The 15,517-nt window shown below is 41.8% G+C and overlaps 1 protein-coding gene across 1 annotated transcript in view; it reads right to left on the bottom strand.

The window, feature by feature from the left end:
* Nucleotides 1–12,977, bottom strand: part of NET1 (neuroepithelial cell transforming 1) — a 53,364-nt gene extending 40,387 nt beyond the window's left edge. The window contains exon 1 of the mRNA XM_067700221.1: nucleotides 12,728–12,977. Within this exon, the coding sequence (XP_067556322.1) occupies nucleotides 12,728–12,855 (128 nt within the window). The 5' untranslated portion in view covers nucleotides 12,856–12,977. The remainder of the gene's footprint in view (nucleotides 1–12,727) is intronic.
* Between the last annotated feature and the right edge of the window lie 2,540 nt (nucleotides 12,978–15,517).

Below are 15,517 nucleotides of genomic sequence, written 5' to 3'. Positions count from 1 at the left end.
GGGGAAAGGGAATAGTACATGTTAAGGGGGAGTGAACTGAATTATATTCAGGAAACTGCAAGTAGTTCCTTATGTTTGAGTATCAAAAGAAATAAAAAAGGGCTAGATCATGATAAAAGGCCTCACATACAATCCTTAAAGAGTATGGACTTGATCTTGAATATGTACGGCAACTGTCAGCAATTGAGTTCTAAGAAAGAAGAAGGCTGGATTGGAAGAAGGCCACACTGGTCAGGAAGACAAGTTAAGAGGCAGTTCCAATATTGCTTACAACAGATGGTAAGGGGCAGAGGGGCAGCAGCAAGGTTAGAGAGGAAAAGCAGACCAGAGAGAGGGCTCAATGGCATAACTGGATGGAGAATTCTTTTCCTCCCTAGGCCTGTTCAGTTACTATTAAGGTTCCTGACATAGCGAAATAGGATGACACTAATAATAATTAGAAACAGTTGCACAAAGATCTTAAGTTTTTTTTTTTTTTTTTGCGGTACGTGGGCCTCTCACTGTTGTGGCCTCTCCCGTTGCGGAGCACAGGCTCCGGACATGCAGGCTCAGCAGCCATGGCTCACGGGCCCAGCCGCTCCGCGGCATGTGGGATCTTCCCAGACCAGGGCACGAACCCGTGTCCCCTGCATCGGCAGACGGACTCTCAACCCCTGCACCACCAGGGAAGCCCCCAGATCTTAAGATATTTAAAGCAAACATTTCCTAAATAATTATTTGGAGCTCAAAAAAATTTTTGAGGGCCTCTTTAGTGGAGCAGAATAACCTAAGGAACTGATGATTTCTTGCCATTGCAGAAAAGTCAAGCAACAATGAAGAAAATAGCATGATTTTTGATAAAACACTAAGACATCAGCAATAAATTATAATTCACATGACTAAAGAATACATGGGGGGCTTCCCTGGTGGCGCAGTAGCTGAGAATCCGCCTGCCAATGCAGGGGACACGGATTCGAGCCCTGGTCCGGGAAGATACCACATGCCGCGGAGCAACTAAGCCTGTGTGCCACAACTACTGAGCCTGCGCTCTAGAGCCCGCGTGCCACAACTACTGAAGCCTGCGTGCCTAGAGCCCGTGCTCCGCAACGAGAAGCCACCGCAATGAGAAGCCCGCGCACTACAACGAAGAGTAGCCCCCGCCCACTGCAACTAGAGAAGAGCCCGCACACAGCAACGAAGACCCAACGCAGCCAAAAATAAAAATAAACAAATAAAAAAAAAAAAAAGAATACATGGATATGGTATTATAGTATACATAGATAATATCAATAATATTATAAGCAAATGCCAAAAGATTACAGGGAAAACAGGACCTTCATAACTTATGAGTCCACAGAGCACACTTTTTAAAAACACTCCTCTAGGTAAGTGCTATCATATACTACACAGTTAAAAAGAGCCCCAGTAGGGACTGGGTTGAGAAGCAACAATTATGATTTCCCAGATTATCTTTAATGTAATACAAATATTCATTACAAAGTAGTAATCATAGTGGCACTTAAAACAGTCAATAAACACTTCCTTTTGGATATAAGACAAGTATTAAGGAGAACACAAAACCAAAGCTATTCATTTCTTTATTCCCTAGAATTGTCCATACTGACCTCAGAATGAATTTGATGTTTGAAAGCTGGAAAGAATTAGCTGTTCGGAATTTTAAACAGGTCAACAAACTGGAAAAATATTTCCAATTGGATGGCAAGATTCTTTCCAGCACCAGTTGTAATCAGCTTTACAGTAATGCTATTTTTTCCTATTTCAGTAACAAGTACCTATTTATTTTGAAAACTCATGTAAAACAGGAACCCAAAAAACAAATTGTGCCCTGAAAGCATGTGAGTCAGTGCCGGCTTTCAAAAATCTTGGAAAGATATATAATCATTTTTTCACAGGGGTCAGACTCAAAATGTAATACAGCTATTTTAAATCCTTGTGGGAAAAATTTTTGATTTCATAAAACATTAAAAATGGCCTTTCTAGAAGATACCCAGTACAGTCCATTTAAAAGGGAGCTCAAAGGCTGAAATAAGAAGTGACAGTTCTTCATCTTTTCAAGAATTTTTGTCCAATCCTTTTTTTCATATATCCAAATAATTACAACATTTAAAGCATAAAATAAACTAATACCTAAAGGAACTAGCTTGGTATATTAATTGTGTTTCCTACTAACCCCATTGTGATTATTCCTTGGCCTCTAACACATTTCCTTTTGTATCACTTGGTGTGTTTTCAAACTATTATTTTTACACTAAACTAAATTTAGTCTAAACAAAGCGTAATTAAAATGGCAAAGTTGATGTTCAAAAGAAAATCATCCTGTTATTTCATTCTTAAACCGAATTGTATTTTCAGAGATTATGACTTGTGTCACTGTCCTCCTCTATCATGGCAGGTAATTAAGAGCTGAATTGGATTTATAATGGCAGATTTATAAATGGCAACATTTTCATAAAGTGTACCAGACAATATAAGTGACTATTCTAATTAAAAAGGAAAATAAACCACAAAAATATAAAGATACTGGCTTATAATAAGATAGGTATTTAAGGTTTTACAATGAAAATAACCAAAATGAGTTAGCAAAGTAATGTTTTTTAAAAAGCAAGCTAAATAGAAGGGCTAATGATAGGAGTATAGCAGAGTAGGTCACTGAAATTAGCAAAAAAGAAGACTTGAGGCATAGGGGCATTTGAAATATGACAAAGTATAACTGAAAAGTTTTTGGATGCCTCCAGATCTGTTAAGAAAAATTACTTCCTATGTGAAAACAAGAACACAGTATTACTGATATGCAGCTGTTGGGTGCAACTCAAACACATTTCTCAGCCTGATTACAAACAACTATACGTAACTCACAGATAGCTAAATTAAAAATGTAATCTGTAAATGCCAAAGGTACCATGAATGCATCAATCTTATAGAATGAATGGTGTAAACTATTCTTTATAGATAACATTTGTTGGTATTTAAGGTGCTGAACTACTCAGTGTCTCAAGTGCTTTGCAAATTAGACAAACAATGACAAAATTCACTTATCTGGGTTTAATATCTGAGGAAGCAGACATCTCCTACTGCTTTGACTGCTTAGCATCTTAAGGGATTGTCTCCTCTCCACTTCGGAAAGAGCCTGGTGGAGCTGATAATCATGTAGACTATCTCCTCTACCACACTGGGGTTTTCTCACCTGTATCTGAGAGTCCCAAGTAACAGATACATCTTGGAACATCTCTAGTCCAGAACACAGCTGAGCATCTAGAAACCAGCATGCACACACATTCCAGACATCACAACATCCTACACTAATACTCAAGACTATCATTCAATGCCTTTACGTTACGAATTTCTAATATACTTATCAGGTTGCCTTGCCCACAGCATCAGATTCAGGAGACAGGGTACAGGGGATAATGCCAGCAGCAAGTAATAGTGAGGGAAGAGAAAAATATCTAAAAGCTACTTCGTTAAAAATCTAGTAGCCTTTGGAAAACAGTTTGGCAATTCCTTAAAAGGTTAAACATAAGCTTACCACATGACTCAGCAATTCCAGTTCTAGGAATCTACCCAAGAGAAATGAAAACATATGTCCACACAAAGACTTGTATGTAAATGGTCACAGCAGCATTATCCATAATAGCGAAAACTGGAAACAATTCAAATCTCCAGCAACTGGTAAATGGAGTAACAAAATGTGGAATATTCATTTCATATAATGGAATACTATTTAGCAGTAAAATGGAATGAAATACTGATACATGTCATAATATGGACAAACTGCAAAACATGCAAATGCAAAAGATTATATATTGTATAATTCTATTTATAAGAGATGTCCAGAAATAGACATTCATAGACATGGAAAGCAGATTAGTGGCTGCCTAGGTCTGGGGGTAGGAGCAAGGACAAACTGCAAACAAACTTGAGGGAGTATTTGGGATGATGAATGTTCTAACAGTGAACTGTGTCTATAAATTTACTAATAATCACTGAACTGCACACTTACAATGGGTGAATGTTATGACATGTAAATTATATCTCAATAAAACTGTTAAAAAGTACAGTCATTTCAATGTGGGAGGAAACAGCCTTAGGAGCTAGGTGGGGGCATCCTTTTATTTTCAGCAACTAGTAATATAAATAGTAATAATAATGACAATCCGGGATTATCAAGGATTGGCTCAATTTGTGTTTATATGCCCTAATTTAGTTTTTTAAATGTTCTGAAAAATAGTCCATCCAAAAAGTTAAATTCCCTTAAAGGCAACAGGAATCCTCAGCTCTAAGTTAACAGAACAGCTAGCTTGGCTTAAGAATATACCTTTAACCCTGGATGTCCATTCTACAAATTCATCAGTTTCACTAGGAAAACAAAAGTCAAAGATCTAGCATTGTGCTGTTACCAACTATACTGTACCACCTCTACAAAAACTGACAACAGAGGTAATTGCTAAATATTCCTTGATAGAGGGTAAGTAAGTTATAGCTCTAGTGCTTCCTGCAGAAAACGAAAATAATGACACAAGATTTCTGGAGTATTTGCTGTGTCTAGGTACTATTCTAATGTTTTACTTGAATTACCTACCATAATTTTCACAACCTTATGAGACAGATACTATATGAAGTGAGATTTAAAGAGATTAATCACAGCCTTATGAGATAGATACTAATAATGAGCTAGACACTATGAAGTGAGACTTAAAAGAGATTAAGTCCTCAAGAGCAAGAGTTTGAACCCAAGGAGCCTGACTGTAAAGCCTAAACTCTTTAAACGCTAATGTTTTATTTGGCTGTGGGTCACAGTCTCAAAGAGTGTACATTCCCAGAGAAAATAATTAGCTGAGTCAAAGCTGGGGCTAGAACAAACACAGTGTCAGGAAAACTGGGCCAGAAAAGCAAGCCGCCTTCTGAGCTATGGGCTGCGTGGTGGGGCCCAGGGCTGCCTGAGGACAAGACCCTGGCCTATTACTACCCAGAACAAAAAGAGAGGGACGGTGGCGCAGGGGTTAAGACTCCACGCTCCCAATGCAGGGGGCCTGGGTTAGATTCCTGGTCAGGGAACTAGATCCCACATGAATGCCACAACTAAGGAGCCCACCTGCCGCAACAAAGACCCTGTGCTAATTAATTAATTAAATGAAAAAAAATAATAAATAAATAAAATTTTTAAAAAACAAATAAAATCAAAAAGAGAGGGACGGAAGAGGAAAAAGGAGCCAGAGGCCTGCCACATAAGAGGCAGCTGCACAGAAAGCTTACACCCCAGTGGATTCCAGACGTCTCCACTCTTTTCTCCCTAATTATCTTGCCCCTGCCATATCCTGTAGTAGTCATCACACACATTATGTTCAAAAAAATTTATTTACACGCAAATGTGTGTACACATGTACGTGTATACACACACACACACACACGCTGCCTAGTTTCACTATGAATTCCTGACCACAAATTTCAAGTGATCCTCAGTTCTGCTCAGCAACGCTATTAGATTTCCCTTGTCACTTCCTCGCCTACCCTCTGAAATAACTATTTCAAACCTTTCTCTCTTTACTCTTCCAATACTCCTTCCCCACCCCCACCTCACTAACAGCTTTGACTCTGCACCTTATTATATTATATCCTACATATTTACACTGTCCAGTCTACCAACCATAGACCTTTTCTTCTCTCTTGTTATAGTGGATAAGCTCTATTATTTAAGGCCAAGCCTTCCACTTGTACACTGGGTCATATCCTTGTTTCTCTACTCTTAAAAGCAGTCAGAGACAAAGAATAAGAATTAGATATTAAATATAAATGAATCAAGTGTAACGATACAAATTCCAGGAGAATATCCCTTCTGAATAAGGGAAAATGGCCAGTGTAATAAGGTTGTCTTGAGGAAAAGCAATTGTGTGATCAATCAGGTTGTGAACCAAATTAGCTTTGCAGAGAACAATATTTTTACTTGAGAGAATGACTAACAGATAAACTGTCATTTGGACTTGAGTATTTTGCGGACATTTATCTATAATGAAGTATTGCTGCTGCCAATGATAAAAATTTGAGCTTTCAAATGAAAATCAGAATTTTTTGAAAACTGTACCCATCACTATGAGCATGGCATCCTCCCAATACTTAAAAGCTTTCACATGAGATTGGTGGTACTATTAATAATTGTGATTTTCTGATAGCATGTAACAGTATGTATCAACCTTTAGAAGATTTGCTTAACTCCCTGTGCCAATATTTTCCAAATGACAAATGCATAATGTCACAAAATCAAGGATGGGTAAAATAGATCTATTCAAAGTTTTAACAGACCAATGGATTTTAATGTAACAGAGAATGAAAAATTCATTGCTATGGTTTCAGATTCTAAATTCCAGCCACCTGTTAAGAAACTACCACTTGTCAAGCTCTGGTATATTATCAAAGAATATCCTCAATTACCTGAAAAGCCTATTAAAGTACCCATGCCTTACTGAACTGAAAATCTATGTCAGGGTAGATTTTCTTTATCTACTAATATACTTCATTCTCTATATACTTCAACTTTATACATTGCAACACATTATATACAAGGCGATATAAGAATCCAGCCCTCCTCTGTTAAGCTAGATTATCAGTGATGTCAAACTTATAGAACTGCTGCCCTAGAGAAAACCTGCACAGATACACAGAGGAAATGTACCAAAAACAACAACAAAAAAGAAACTAAAAACCAAATATACTGTATACAATATACCAAATAAACTCCATCTGAATTATGAAAAGAGATTTTAAAAACTATTATAGCTAATGATATTTCATTGTATAAAAGTATAATGTATTTAATTTTCTCGTTTTTTCTAAACTTATTATAAAAATGTGTTGTGATATACTACCTTGTACATACATCTACATATGCTATGCAACTGCTTTCTTAAGATAAATCCCTATAATTGCTTGGTTTAAATATACACCTTATTAAAATGTTGTTTTATCTACCAGATTTCGCTCCAATATACATGCAGTGAGAGTACCAGAAGGAAAGGAGAGAAAGGAGCAGAAAAAAATATTTGAAGAAATAATGGAGCAGCAGAGCGGTGACAGGAGGAGGCAGAGGAGGGAGACCTCTAGGGAGGGTCTGTCCGGCACCGTCCCCCTCGGCACCGTCCCCCTCGCCACAATGCCCGAGCTACCGCCATGGCTGCCGCTGAAGGAGGAGCAGAACATGGCTCTACATTCAATATTTTGCAATAAACAATAATGGAAAAGAATCTGAAAAAGAATATATATGTATAACTGAATCACTTTGCTGTACACCAGAAACTAACACAACTTGTAAATCAACTATACTTCAATTAAAAAAAAAAAGACAACCCACAGAATAGGAGAACATATCTACCTGCAAACAATGTATCTGGTAAGGGACGTGTATCCAGAATAAAGAGTTCTTATATCTTAAAAAATATAAATAACCCAATTTTAAAAATGGGCAAAGGATGGCTCACTAAAATTGGCCACATGATTCTATTCATGTGAAATGTCCAGAAGAGGGAAATTCATAAAGACATACAGTAGATTAGAGGTTGGGGTAAAGCAAGAAAGGAGTGTTGGGGAGGGGGATGAATAACTAAAGGGTATGGGTTTTCATTCTGAGGTGAAGAAAATGTTCTAAAATTGCCTGGTGATGGTTGCACACGTCTGTGAATCTATAGGACAACAATGAATTATACACCTCAAATGGGTGAAACTATAGTATGTGAACAATGTTTTTAAAAAAGGTGATATTTTCCTGTATGTTTTTTTTTGTGTGTGTGTGCTACGTGGGCCTCTCACTGTTGTGGCCTCTCCCGTTGCGGAGCACAGGCTCCAGATGCTCAGCGGCCATGGCTCACGGGACCGGCCGCTCCACGGCATGTGGGATCTTCCCGGACTGGGGCACGAACCCTGCATGGGCAGGCGGACTCTCAACCACTGCGTCACCAGGGAAGCCCATCCTGTATGTTTTTTGTCTTTCAAATCAGTGTATACTGAGTTTGTCTAGAAAAAGTTATAATATTTACATTGTCATATACATCAATCTTTTTCATTACGATTTCTGGATCTGATGTTATGCTTAAACAGTTGTCTTGCCCCACTATTAACTGACACTATCTTGTCAAACTTCACATCTTCTTGTAGATGATCTTATATCCTCTCCCTCCAAGGTTCTTCTAACTTCATTACTCTCCTCATGCTGCCTTTGCCACCACCCTTTTCTCAGCTGACACCATTTCCAACCTCACACAAAAAATAGAACCCTGGTGGGAAAGCCCTCAAATTCCTGCTTACAACATACCCCATCCCCCAAACTTACCTAGCTCTTAGCCAGGCTAGATTCTCTACCCTTAATTTGGATTCCACCCTTTTCTGCCTTGCTGGTCACTTGTTTCATCATCTTTTCTCTCTTGTCTCTTCAACCTCTCCCTGTACTTGCTTATTCCCCACCGCCCCCACCCCATATCAAGTTTACCCCTTCTTAAGATTCTACCCCACAAGCTTGCATTGCCTCCATTATTCTTTCTTGCTCTCCAGTTGCAGCGAGAGTTCTTCAAAGTGGAACCCACACTTAGCGTGTCAAGTCCTCCTATCTCATTGCCAGCCATCAGATTCAAACACTCATCTAGGCTACTGCAGATAGAGTTCCCACCAATTCATCATCTTCACTTGGGGATTTTTAACTTGGTATCCATAGTTGGGCTGCAAGGGTCCACAAATCTGAAATTTTATGTATATGAGCACTTTTTAGGGAATAGTTTTCCTAAGATTTACTGTCATGGCATACAAGGTCCCTTGATGATGCGACTCTTACTTCTTCAGTATAATCTCTCATCACTACCTCCTCTGGGTCTGAGTCCTCTCTCCTACACAACTAGCGTCAAGCCACAGTGAACTAGTTACGATACCTAGAACTCATCATGCTCATTTGCTTAAGGGCCTTTTAACATTTAACATCCTTCCCCCATATGATGTCACCCATTTACACCTATGGTCTAAACTGGTCCTCCAAGACTCAGGGATTACTACAGGGAATCATCTCCTGTCCTCTCCAGTCAGGGTAAGTTCTCCTTTTATTTGCATCTATGGCATCATATATATACAGCTATAGTAACTGTTGTCATACACTATTATAATTATTAACTTTCTTCCCTATATCATTATAAGTTCTTCCAGAATAAGGACAGTTTTTTCCATCTCCATACTCCTAGTGTCTAACGCTCACATATTTCCGGAACAAATCACACTGCATTCTCTTCTCAACCCACTACAAACATTCTAAATTCAATATTTTAACTGTTTCATGGAAACTATCCGAGGTCAATATGCTCTTCTCATTAGCAGATTTAATGGTCTTTTCATTCCTTATCTAACTAAACTTTCCAGTCCTTCCTTATAAGTCACATTTGACATAGTTTCCCATGTCCTTTCTCAAAATCCTTTCTTACATTTGGCGTCCTGGATCCTGAGCTCACTTGGCTCTTTCTTACCTCACCAGCTGTTCCTCTGAGCATCCTCATTACCCCGACCTTTAAATGTGGGGAGTGCCTCAGGGTTAAGTCCCCAATCTCTTCATTTTTTAAAAATAAATTTATTTATTAATTTATTTTTGGCCACGTTGGGTCTTCATTGCTGTGCGCGGGCTTTCTCTAGTTGCGGTGACCAGGGGCTACTCTGCCTTGCAGTGCGTGGGCTTCTCATTGCGGTGGCTTCTCTTGTTGCGGAGCATGGGCACTAGGCGCGCGGGCTTCAGTAGTTGTGGCACGCTGGCTCTAGAGCGCAGGCTTAGTAATTGTAGTGCACGGACTTAGTTGCTCCGCGGCATGTGGGATCTTCCTGGACCAGGGCTCGAACCCGTGTCCCCTGCACTGGCAGGTGGATTCTTAACCACTGTGCCACCAGGGAAGCCCCCCAATCTCTTCTTTATTCAGACTCACTATCTAGATGACTTCGCAATGCTGTGATTTCAAGTCTGCTTGCTGACAACCCCCTGATTTATACCTGGTTACACAGATGCATTCACTTTATGAAATTTCACTGAGCCAAAAACATTTATGATTCATGCCCTCTTTCATTCGACTGTTACACTTCAATAAAGCATTTTTTTTAAAAAAAGAGAAAAAAGCAGAAAAAGAGAAAAGAAAAAGGAGAAAAGAAACTGGTGTGATGAACTCCTTAATAAGAGTCTTATAACATATCCCAAGGCAAACTCCCCAGGTCTTTCCTTTGTAGGAACATGGAAACCCATTCTTCTGGTGCTCAGACCAAAAACCTTGGAATCATTCTTCATTCCTCTATTTCTCTTAACTCCACATTTAATCCATCTGCAAATCCCGTCAGCTCTACTTTCAAAACACAACCCAAATATGAATATTTTCCACCACATCTACCACTCGGATGTTTCAACTGCAATGGCCTCTTAGTTGGTCTCTCGGATTCTATCCTTGCCACGTAACAAAGTGATTCTCTTAAAAGACAGATCACATAATTTCCTACTGCTTCCCAACCACGGATTCAAATTTAAAGTCCTTTTGGCAGTCAACCATATACTATCCGATCTGGCCCTAGTCATCTCTCCGACCTCATCATCTACCTTTCTGCCCTCTGTTTCACTCCACTCTAGTGACCCTGGCTTCTCTGCAGTCCTTGAACATACCATATAGATTCTACTTGCACTTACTGCCTTTCTCCCCAATATTCACATGGCTTTGTTCCTTAATTTCTTCAGATCTCTGCTTAAACATCATCGCTATCATCAGAGAGGCTTTTCCTTGTGATGTTTTAAAAACAGCAACATGACCCTCTCCTTATCTCTATCCCCCTTAGTATGCCTCTTCACAGCAATGACCACCTGATATTTTATTATTTATTTCATTATTGTCTTTCCTCCCCAAGCAGACTTTAAGCTTCAGGAGAGCAGGGAGTTCATCTGTTCACCAGAATTCCCAGTATCTACAACAATGTCTGGCACTAGGTAGGTGCAATGAATTTAACACTGCCCCACTTGATGTTTTTGAAATTCTATGTTCATTTTCCCTTAACTAGGCTTTCCCGATTCTTTCCCGATTCTCCTATTTCTCAGTCTCAGAGATGATGACATCTCTCTCTCTGCTCTTTCACTTCTTCTTAAACTAGGCTGTAATCAGTATAAAAGTTTCAGGCAAGGGTTATCGTAAACTTCAAAATAAAAATCAGTATCTAATGAAAGATACTGTTCTCTCTGCATGATAACTTACAATGAGTTTATAAATGCCTTGTCCATGAAAGTAAGGTGTTTTCCTTTCTCTCAAAAAGGGTTTGGCGGACCTCCCTGGTGGTGCAGTGGCTAGGAATCTGCCTGCCAGTGCAGGGGACACAGGTTCGATCCCTGGTCCGGGAAGATCCCACATGCCGCAGAGCAACTAAGCCTGTGTGCCACAACTACTGAGCCTGTGCTCTAGAGCCTGTGTGCCACAACTACTGAGCCTGTGCTCTAGAGCCCCTGAGCCACAACTACTGAGCCCATGCACCGCAACTAGTGAAGGCTACGCGCTCTAGGGCCCATGCTCCGCACGAAGAGAAGCCACCGCAGTGAGAGGTCCGTGCACCTCAATGAAGAGTAACCCCTGCTCGCTGCAACTAGAGAAAGCCTGCACGCAGCAACCAAGACCCAATGCAGCCAAAAATAAATTAATTAAATAAATTTAAAAAAAAAGGGATTGGCACATGCAGGCATGACTGGAATGTAAATTATGTAAGGAACTGTAGTTTATCTCAAGTAATAATGTGAAGTGGACCACAGTGCTTCTGAAAAGATGGAGCAGAGGTGGAATTATAGATAAAAATCAACAAATAACAGTTAACATTTGTTGAGAGCTCTCTGTGTATGGGGTTACACACATGACCTCACTGAATTTCACAACTTACAGGAAGTGGGTACTATTATAATCCCAGTTGACAGATGAGGACACAACTTCAGGGATGTAAGGTCCAACCGCCAGTCACTGGAAACCCACCCCCTGCAAAACCGTGAGGGGAAAGCCACGCCTTTAGCACTTTTTCACCCTCTCCTCTTGCAGACACAGCCTCTGAAACCCTCGGCTAGTGTCCTTCCTTTGTAGACACACGGGACAGAATGTGAAATGTGTCAACAGCTAAAAAGTCGGCGACCATCCTCTTTGCTCTCTTTACCCAGGAGGCTGGGGCCGTGAGCTGCGCTGAGCACCGACGTGGCCAAGGCTCCAAAGGAGAGACTCTGACCTCGGCAAAACTTTTCATATTAATGCTCGTTTTTAGGCTAAAAGTTTGCTGTCTGGTAGAAGTCCTCTGGCTCCAGGGACGATTCCCGTCCCCCCGACCCCGCAGTTCCCCGGGGGCATTTAGGAACCTTCCCAATTCCGGCCCGAAACCTGATGGATGTTTAGAGGATCTCCAAGGCCACCTGAGGGAGGTGGGGAAGGAGACTGGAGGGAGGGGGAAGGGGAGAGGTAGGAAGGAGAGGAGTGGGAAAAGGAAATAAAGGACCAGGGAGAAGATGATAGGAAGAGGGGTAGGAGGGTGAGAGGACGGGGACGAGGAGGAGGAAGGAAAAGAAGGGGGAGGAGAAGGAAGGGGGGAGAAGAGGGAGGGGGGAGAAGGGGGAGGAGAGTAGGCAGCCCGGCCCTCCCCTGCCCCTCCCCTCCTCCCACCCCCTCCCCAACCTCGGACCCAACGCTAGGGGTCCCCAGGCGCCGCCGCCCCCAGCGCTCACCTGCCATCTGGCCCCGGCCCGGGGGTGTCGGCCGAAGGCTCTGCGGCGCCGCCCGCGCTGAGTCCCGAGGCCCGGCGGCTTCGCCTCCGCGGCCGGCTCTGCTCCTGGGCCGCCAGCTCGGGCTCCATGGCGTGAAGGGGGCGGCGCGGTGGCCGGGTGCCCGGGAGGCCCGCTGGGAGCCGCACGGCGCCCGGCCGCTTCGGCCCGGAGAAGGGTTCCTGTCAGGAGGGCGCCGCCACCGCCGCCGCCGCCATCGCCATCTTCCGGGGTTTGAAAATGGCGGCCGCGCGGCGACCAGCCAATCAGGGGACGGCGTGCGGTTGCTAGGAAACGTGGAGTCCCGCCCCTCTCCTCCTACCTCCAGGCGCTTAACTTCATAGAAGCTAGAAGGGGAGGGTAGCCGAGGGGGTCACCCTGCTGAAAACGCGTGACCTGGGATTTAGTTCTGACTCCATTCCTAAATCCCCAAGACCCGATTAGTAGTTCACAGTTCATTAGGACTTTCACCACAAGCCAAGGCAAATTGGAAGCATTTTAGAACTTTCTTAGCATGTGGGGAGAGGTTGAAAGTAAAATGAGGTTTGCACACGCTGAATTATTCATGTGAGATAAATCCCCGGTCACCAAAGGTATTGGAAAAATGTGTTCTCAGGGCTCTCTCTAGGAAACCAGTAAATCTGATTATGAGACCTCCTGTCTCCAGAGCAGAAGAGTCCAAGTGCCTTCATCCTCTAATTATAAGAAGGCACTACAGCACGTAAAGGACCTTCTCAAATAAAAAAGAAAATTGTTAAATAGCACATTCTTTGGTTTAAAATACTGCTTTCTTTATGTCAAAGGCTTTAAAAATCACCTCCCCTTTCACACTCTGATTCCCTTTCTGGGAATCTATCCTAAGAAATAAAATTGTATATACATTGAAGGGTAGCAATATATGCCACCTTAAACATGCTGCTTTGGAAGGAGGATTATTTTTAGCTGCAGGCACTTGAAGAACACCAGGTGCAAGAAGGGCCTTCTGACCTCCCCCCTTCTTCATGAAAGCAGGAGATAAATCTCCCCTGTGATAGCGGCCCTCCCCATATCAGGAGGATGGGGGGAGTCAGAGACAGAATTCTCTACAAACAGAAATTGTTTAAATAACTCTTATCTTCCTTTGGTCTCCCCGTGTATTTTACTTACTCTTCCACAATTCCCTCTCATTGTCCAACCTCGTACATAAGCACTAAGGTTTTGCTCCTTCTTTGGGTTTTTATTTTCCTATGGAGGATCCTCTGTACATGTAAAAATCTGTTTGCTTTTCTCCTGTTAATTCAAATTCTGTCTTTTTTTTTTTTTTTTTTTTTGCGATACACGGGCCTCTCACTGTTGTGGCCTCTCCCGTTGCGGAGCACAGGCTCCGGACGCGCAGGCTCAGCGGCCATGGCTCACGGACCCAGCCGCTCCGCGGCATGTGGGATCTTCCCGGACCGGGGCACGAACCCGTGTCCCCTGAATCGGCAGGCGGACTCTCAACCACTGCGCCACCAGGGAAGCCTCTCATACATTCTTAATACAAGAGGAGGATTCTTTCTTAAAGACATTTGTTATTTTCAACCTAGGTATACGTCGCAAGCAGATTTGGATAAGCTTTAGAGAATTCATCGGTAGTTGTGCACAGACTTTATCACAGGGTGTTCAGGTAGGCCCATCACAGCTCCTCTGACACCAGAGAAGTGAAAAACTGAAAAGAGGCTGTGCTGCTTTAAGTGTCTCAGCCCTCAGGTAGAGTCACTTTCTGCCCTTTGATAAAGCTTACCTGGGCGGCTCCTCCTGTCAGTACCACTGGGCAGTGGGGCACCTGCAGATCAACATGGTAAGTGGCTTCTATGTTGCTGACAGTGTTGCTGTCAACAGTTGTAGCAAATTTTTTTCATCATGTGTGTCTCTCTTTTCCCCCACCAAACAATTCTTCATGGATTCCTGACACAAGAGAAGAAATGTTTAAAGAGGCATTTGTTTCTTTAAATATCTGTGTTTGGATCAGATTTGAATCTGCTCTGAATCTCATCTATTCATCTATAATTCTGCTGCTTTTAGGACAAGCTTTGTTGATTTGTAGTGGTTCACTGCCTTTAACGGAAGCACTGAGGCAAGATCCTCTCCTTCCTTTAGTTTTTACATTTGCTTTAGACTGAGTGTGCTGGTTTTTCTGTAGAAACCAGTGGCTTCGTTTTTAGTAATGCTTTCAGAGTTTCTGGGAACTTCAGACCCAGGTCACCGTTGCTGAGCTCATAAATGTGAGGCTGGGTGAAGGGCAGGGACCTCTATGTTGTCCTCTCTTGAGTCTAGTTCTTTGAGGACAATAATTAATACAGTTACTTACAATAATTCTGTTTGGGGACCACCTCTTATGATCCACTTTCCTTTCACTCTCGGTTTTTTATTTCTTTTTTTAATTGACGTAGAGTCGCTATACAATATTATGTGTTACAGGTGTGCTATATAGTGATTCACAATTTTCAAAGGTCATACTCCATTTGTAATTACTATAAAATACTGGCTCTATTCCCCATGTTGTACAATGTATCCTTGTCACTTATTCTATACCTAATAGTTTGTACCATTTAGTCCCCTACCCCTAAATTGCCCTCCCCCCTTCACTCTCCCCTCCGCTAACCACTAGTTTTTCTCTATATCTGTGAGTCTGCTTCTTTTTATTATATTCACTAGTTTCTTGTATGTTTTAGATTCCACATATAAGTGATATCATACATGTTTGTCTCTGTCTGACTTATTTCAATTTTTCAA

Source organism: Pseudorca crassidens, chromosome 1 (genome assembly GCF_039906515.1).
Source record: "Pseudorca crassidens isolate mPseCra1 chromosome 1, mPseCra1.hap1, whole genome shotgun sequence".
Taxonomy (NCBI): Eukaryota; Metazoa; Chordata; class Mammalia; order Artiodactyla; family Delphinidae; genus Pseudorca; species Pseudorca crassidens.
Note: the sequence above shows the minus strand (reverse complement) of the source record. Positions and strands in the feature narration are given on the sequence as shown.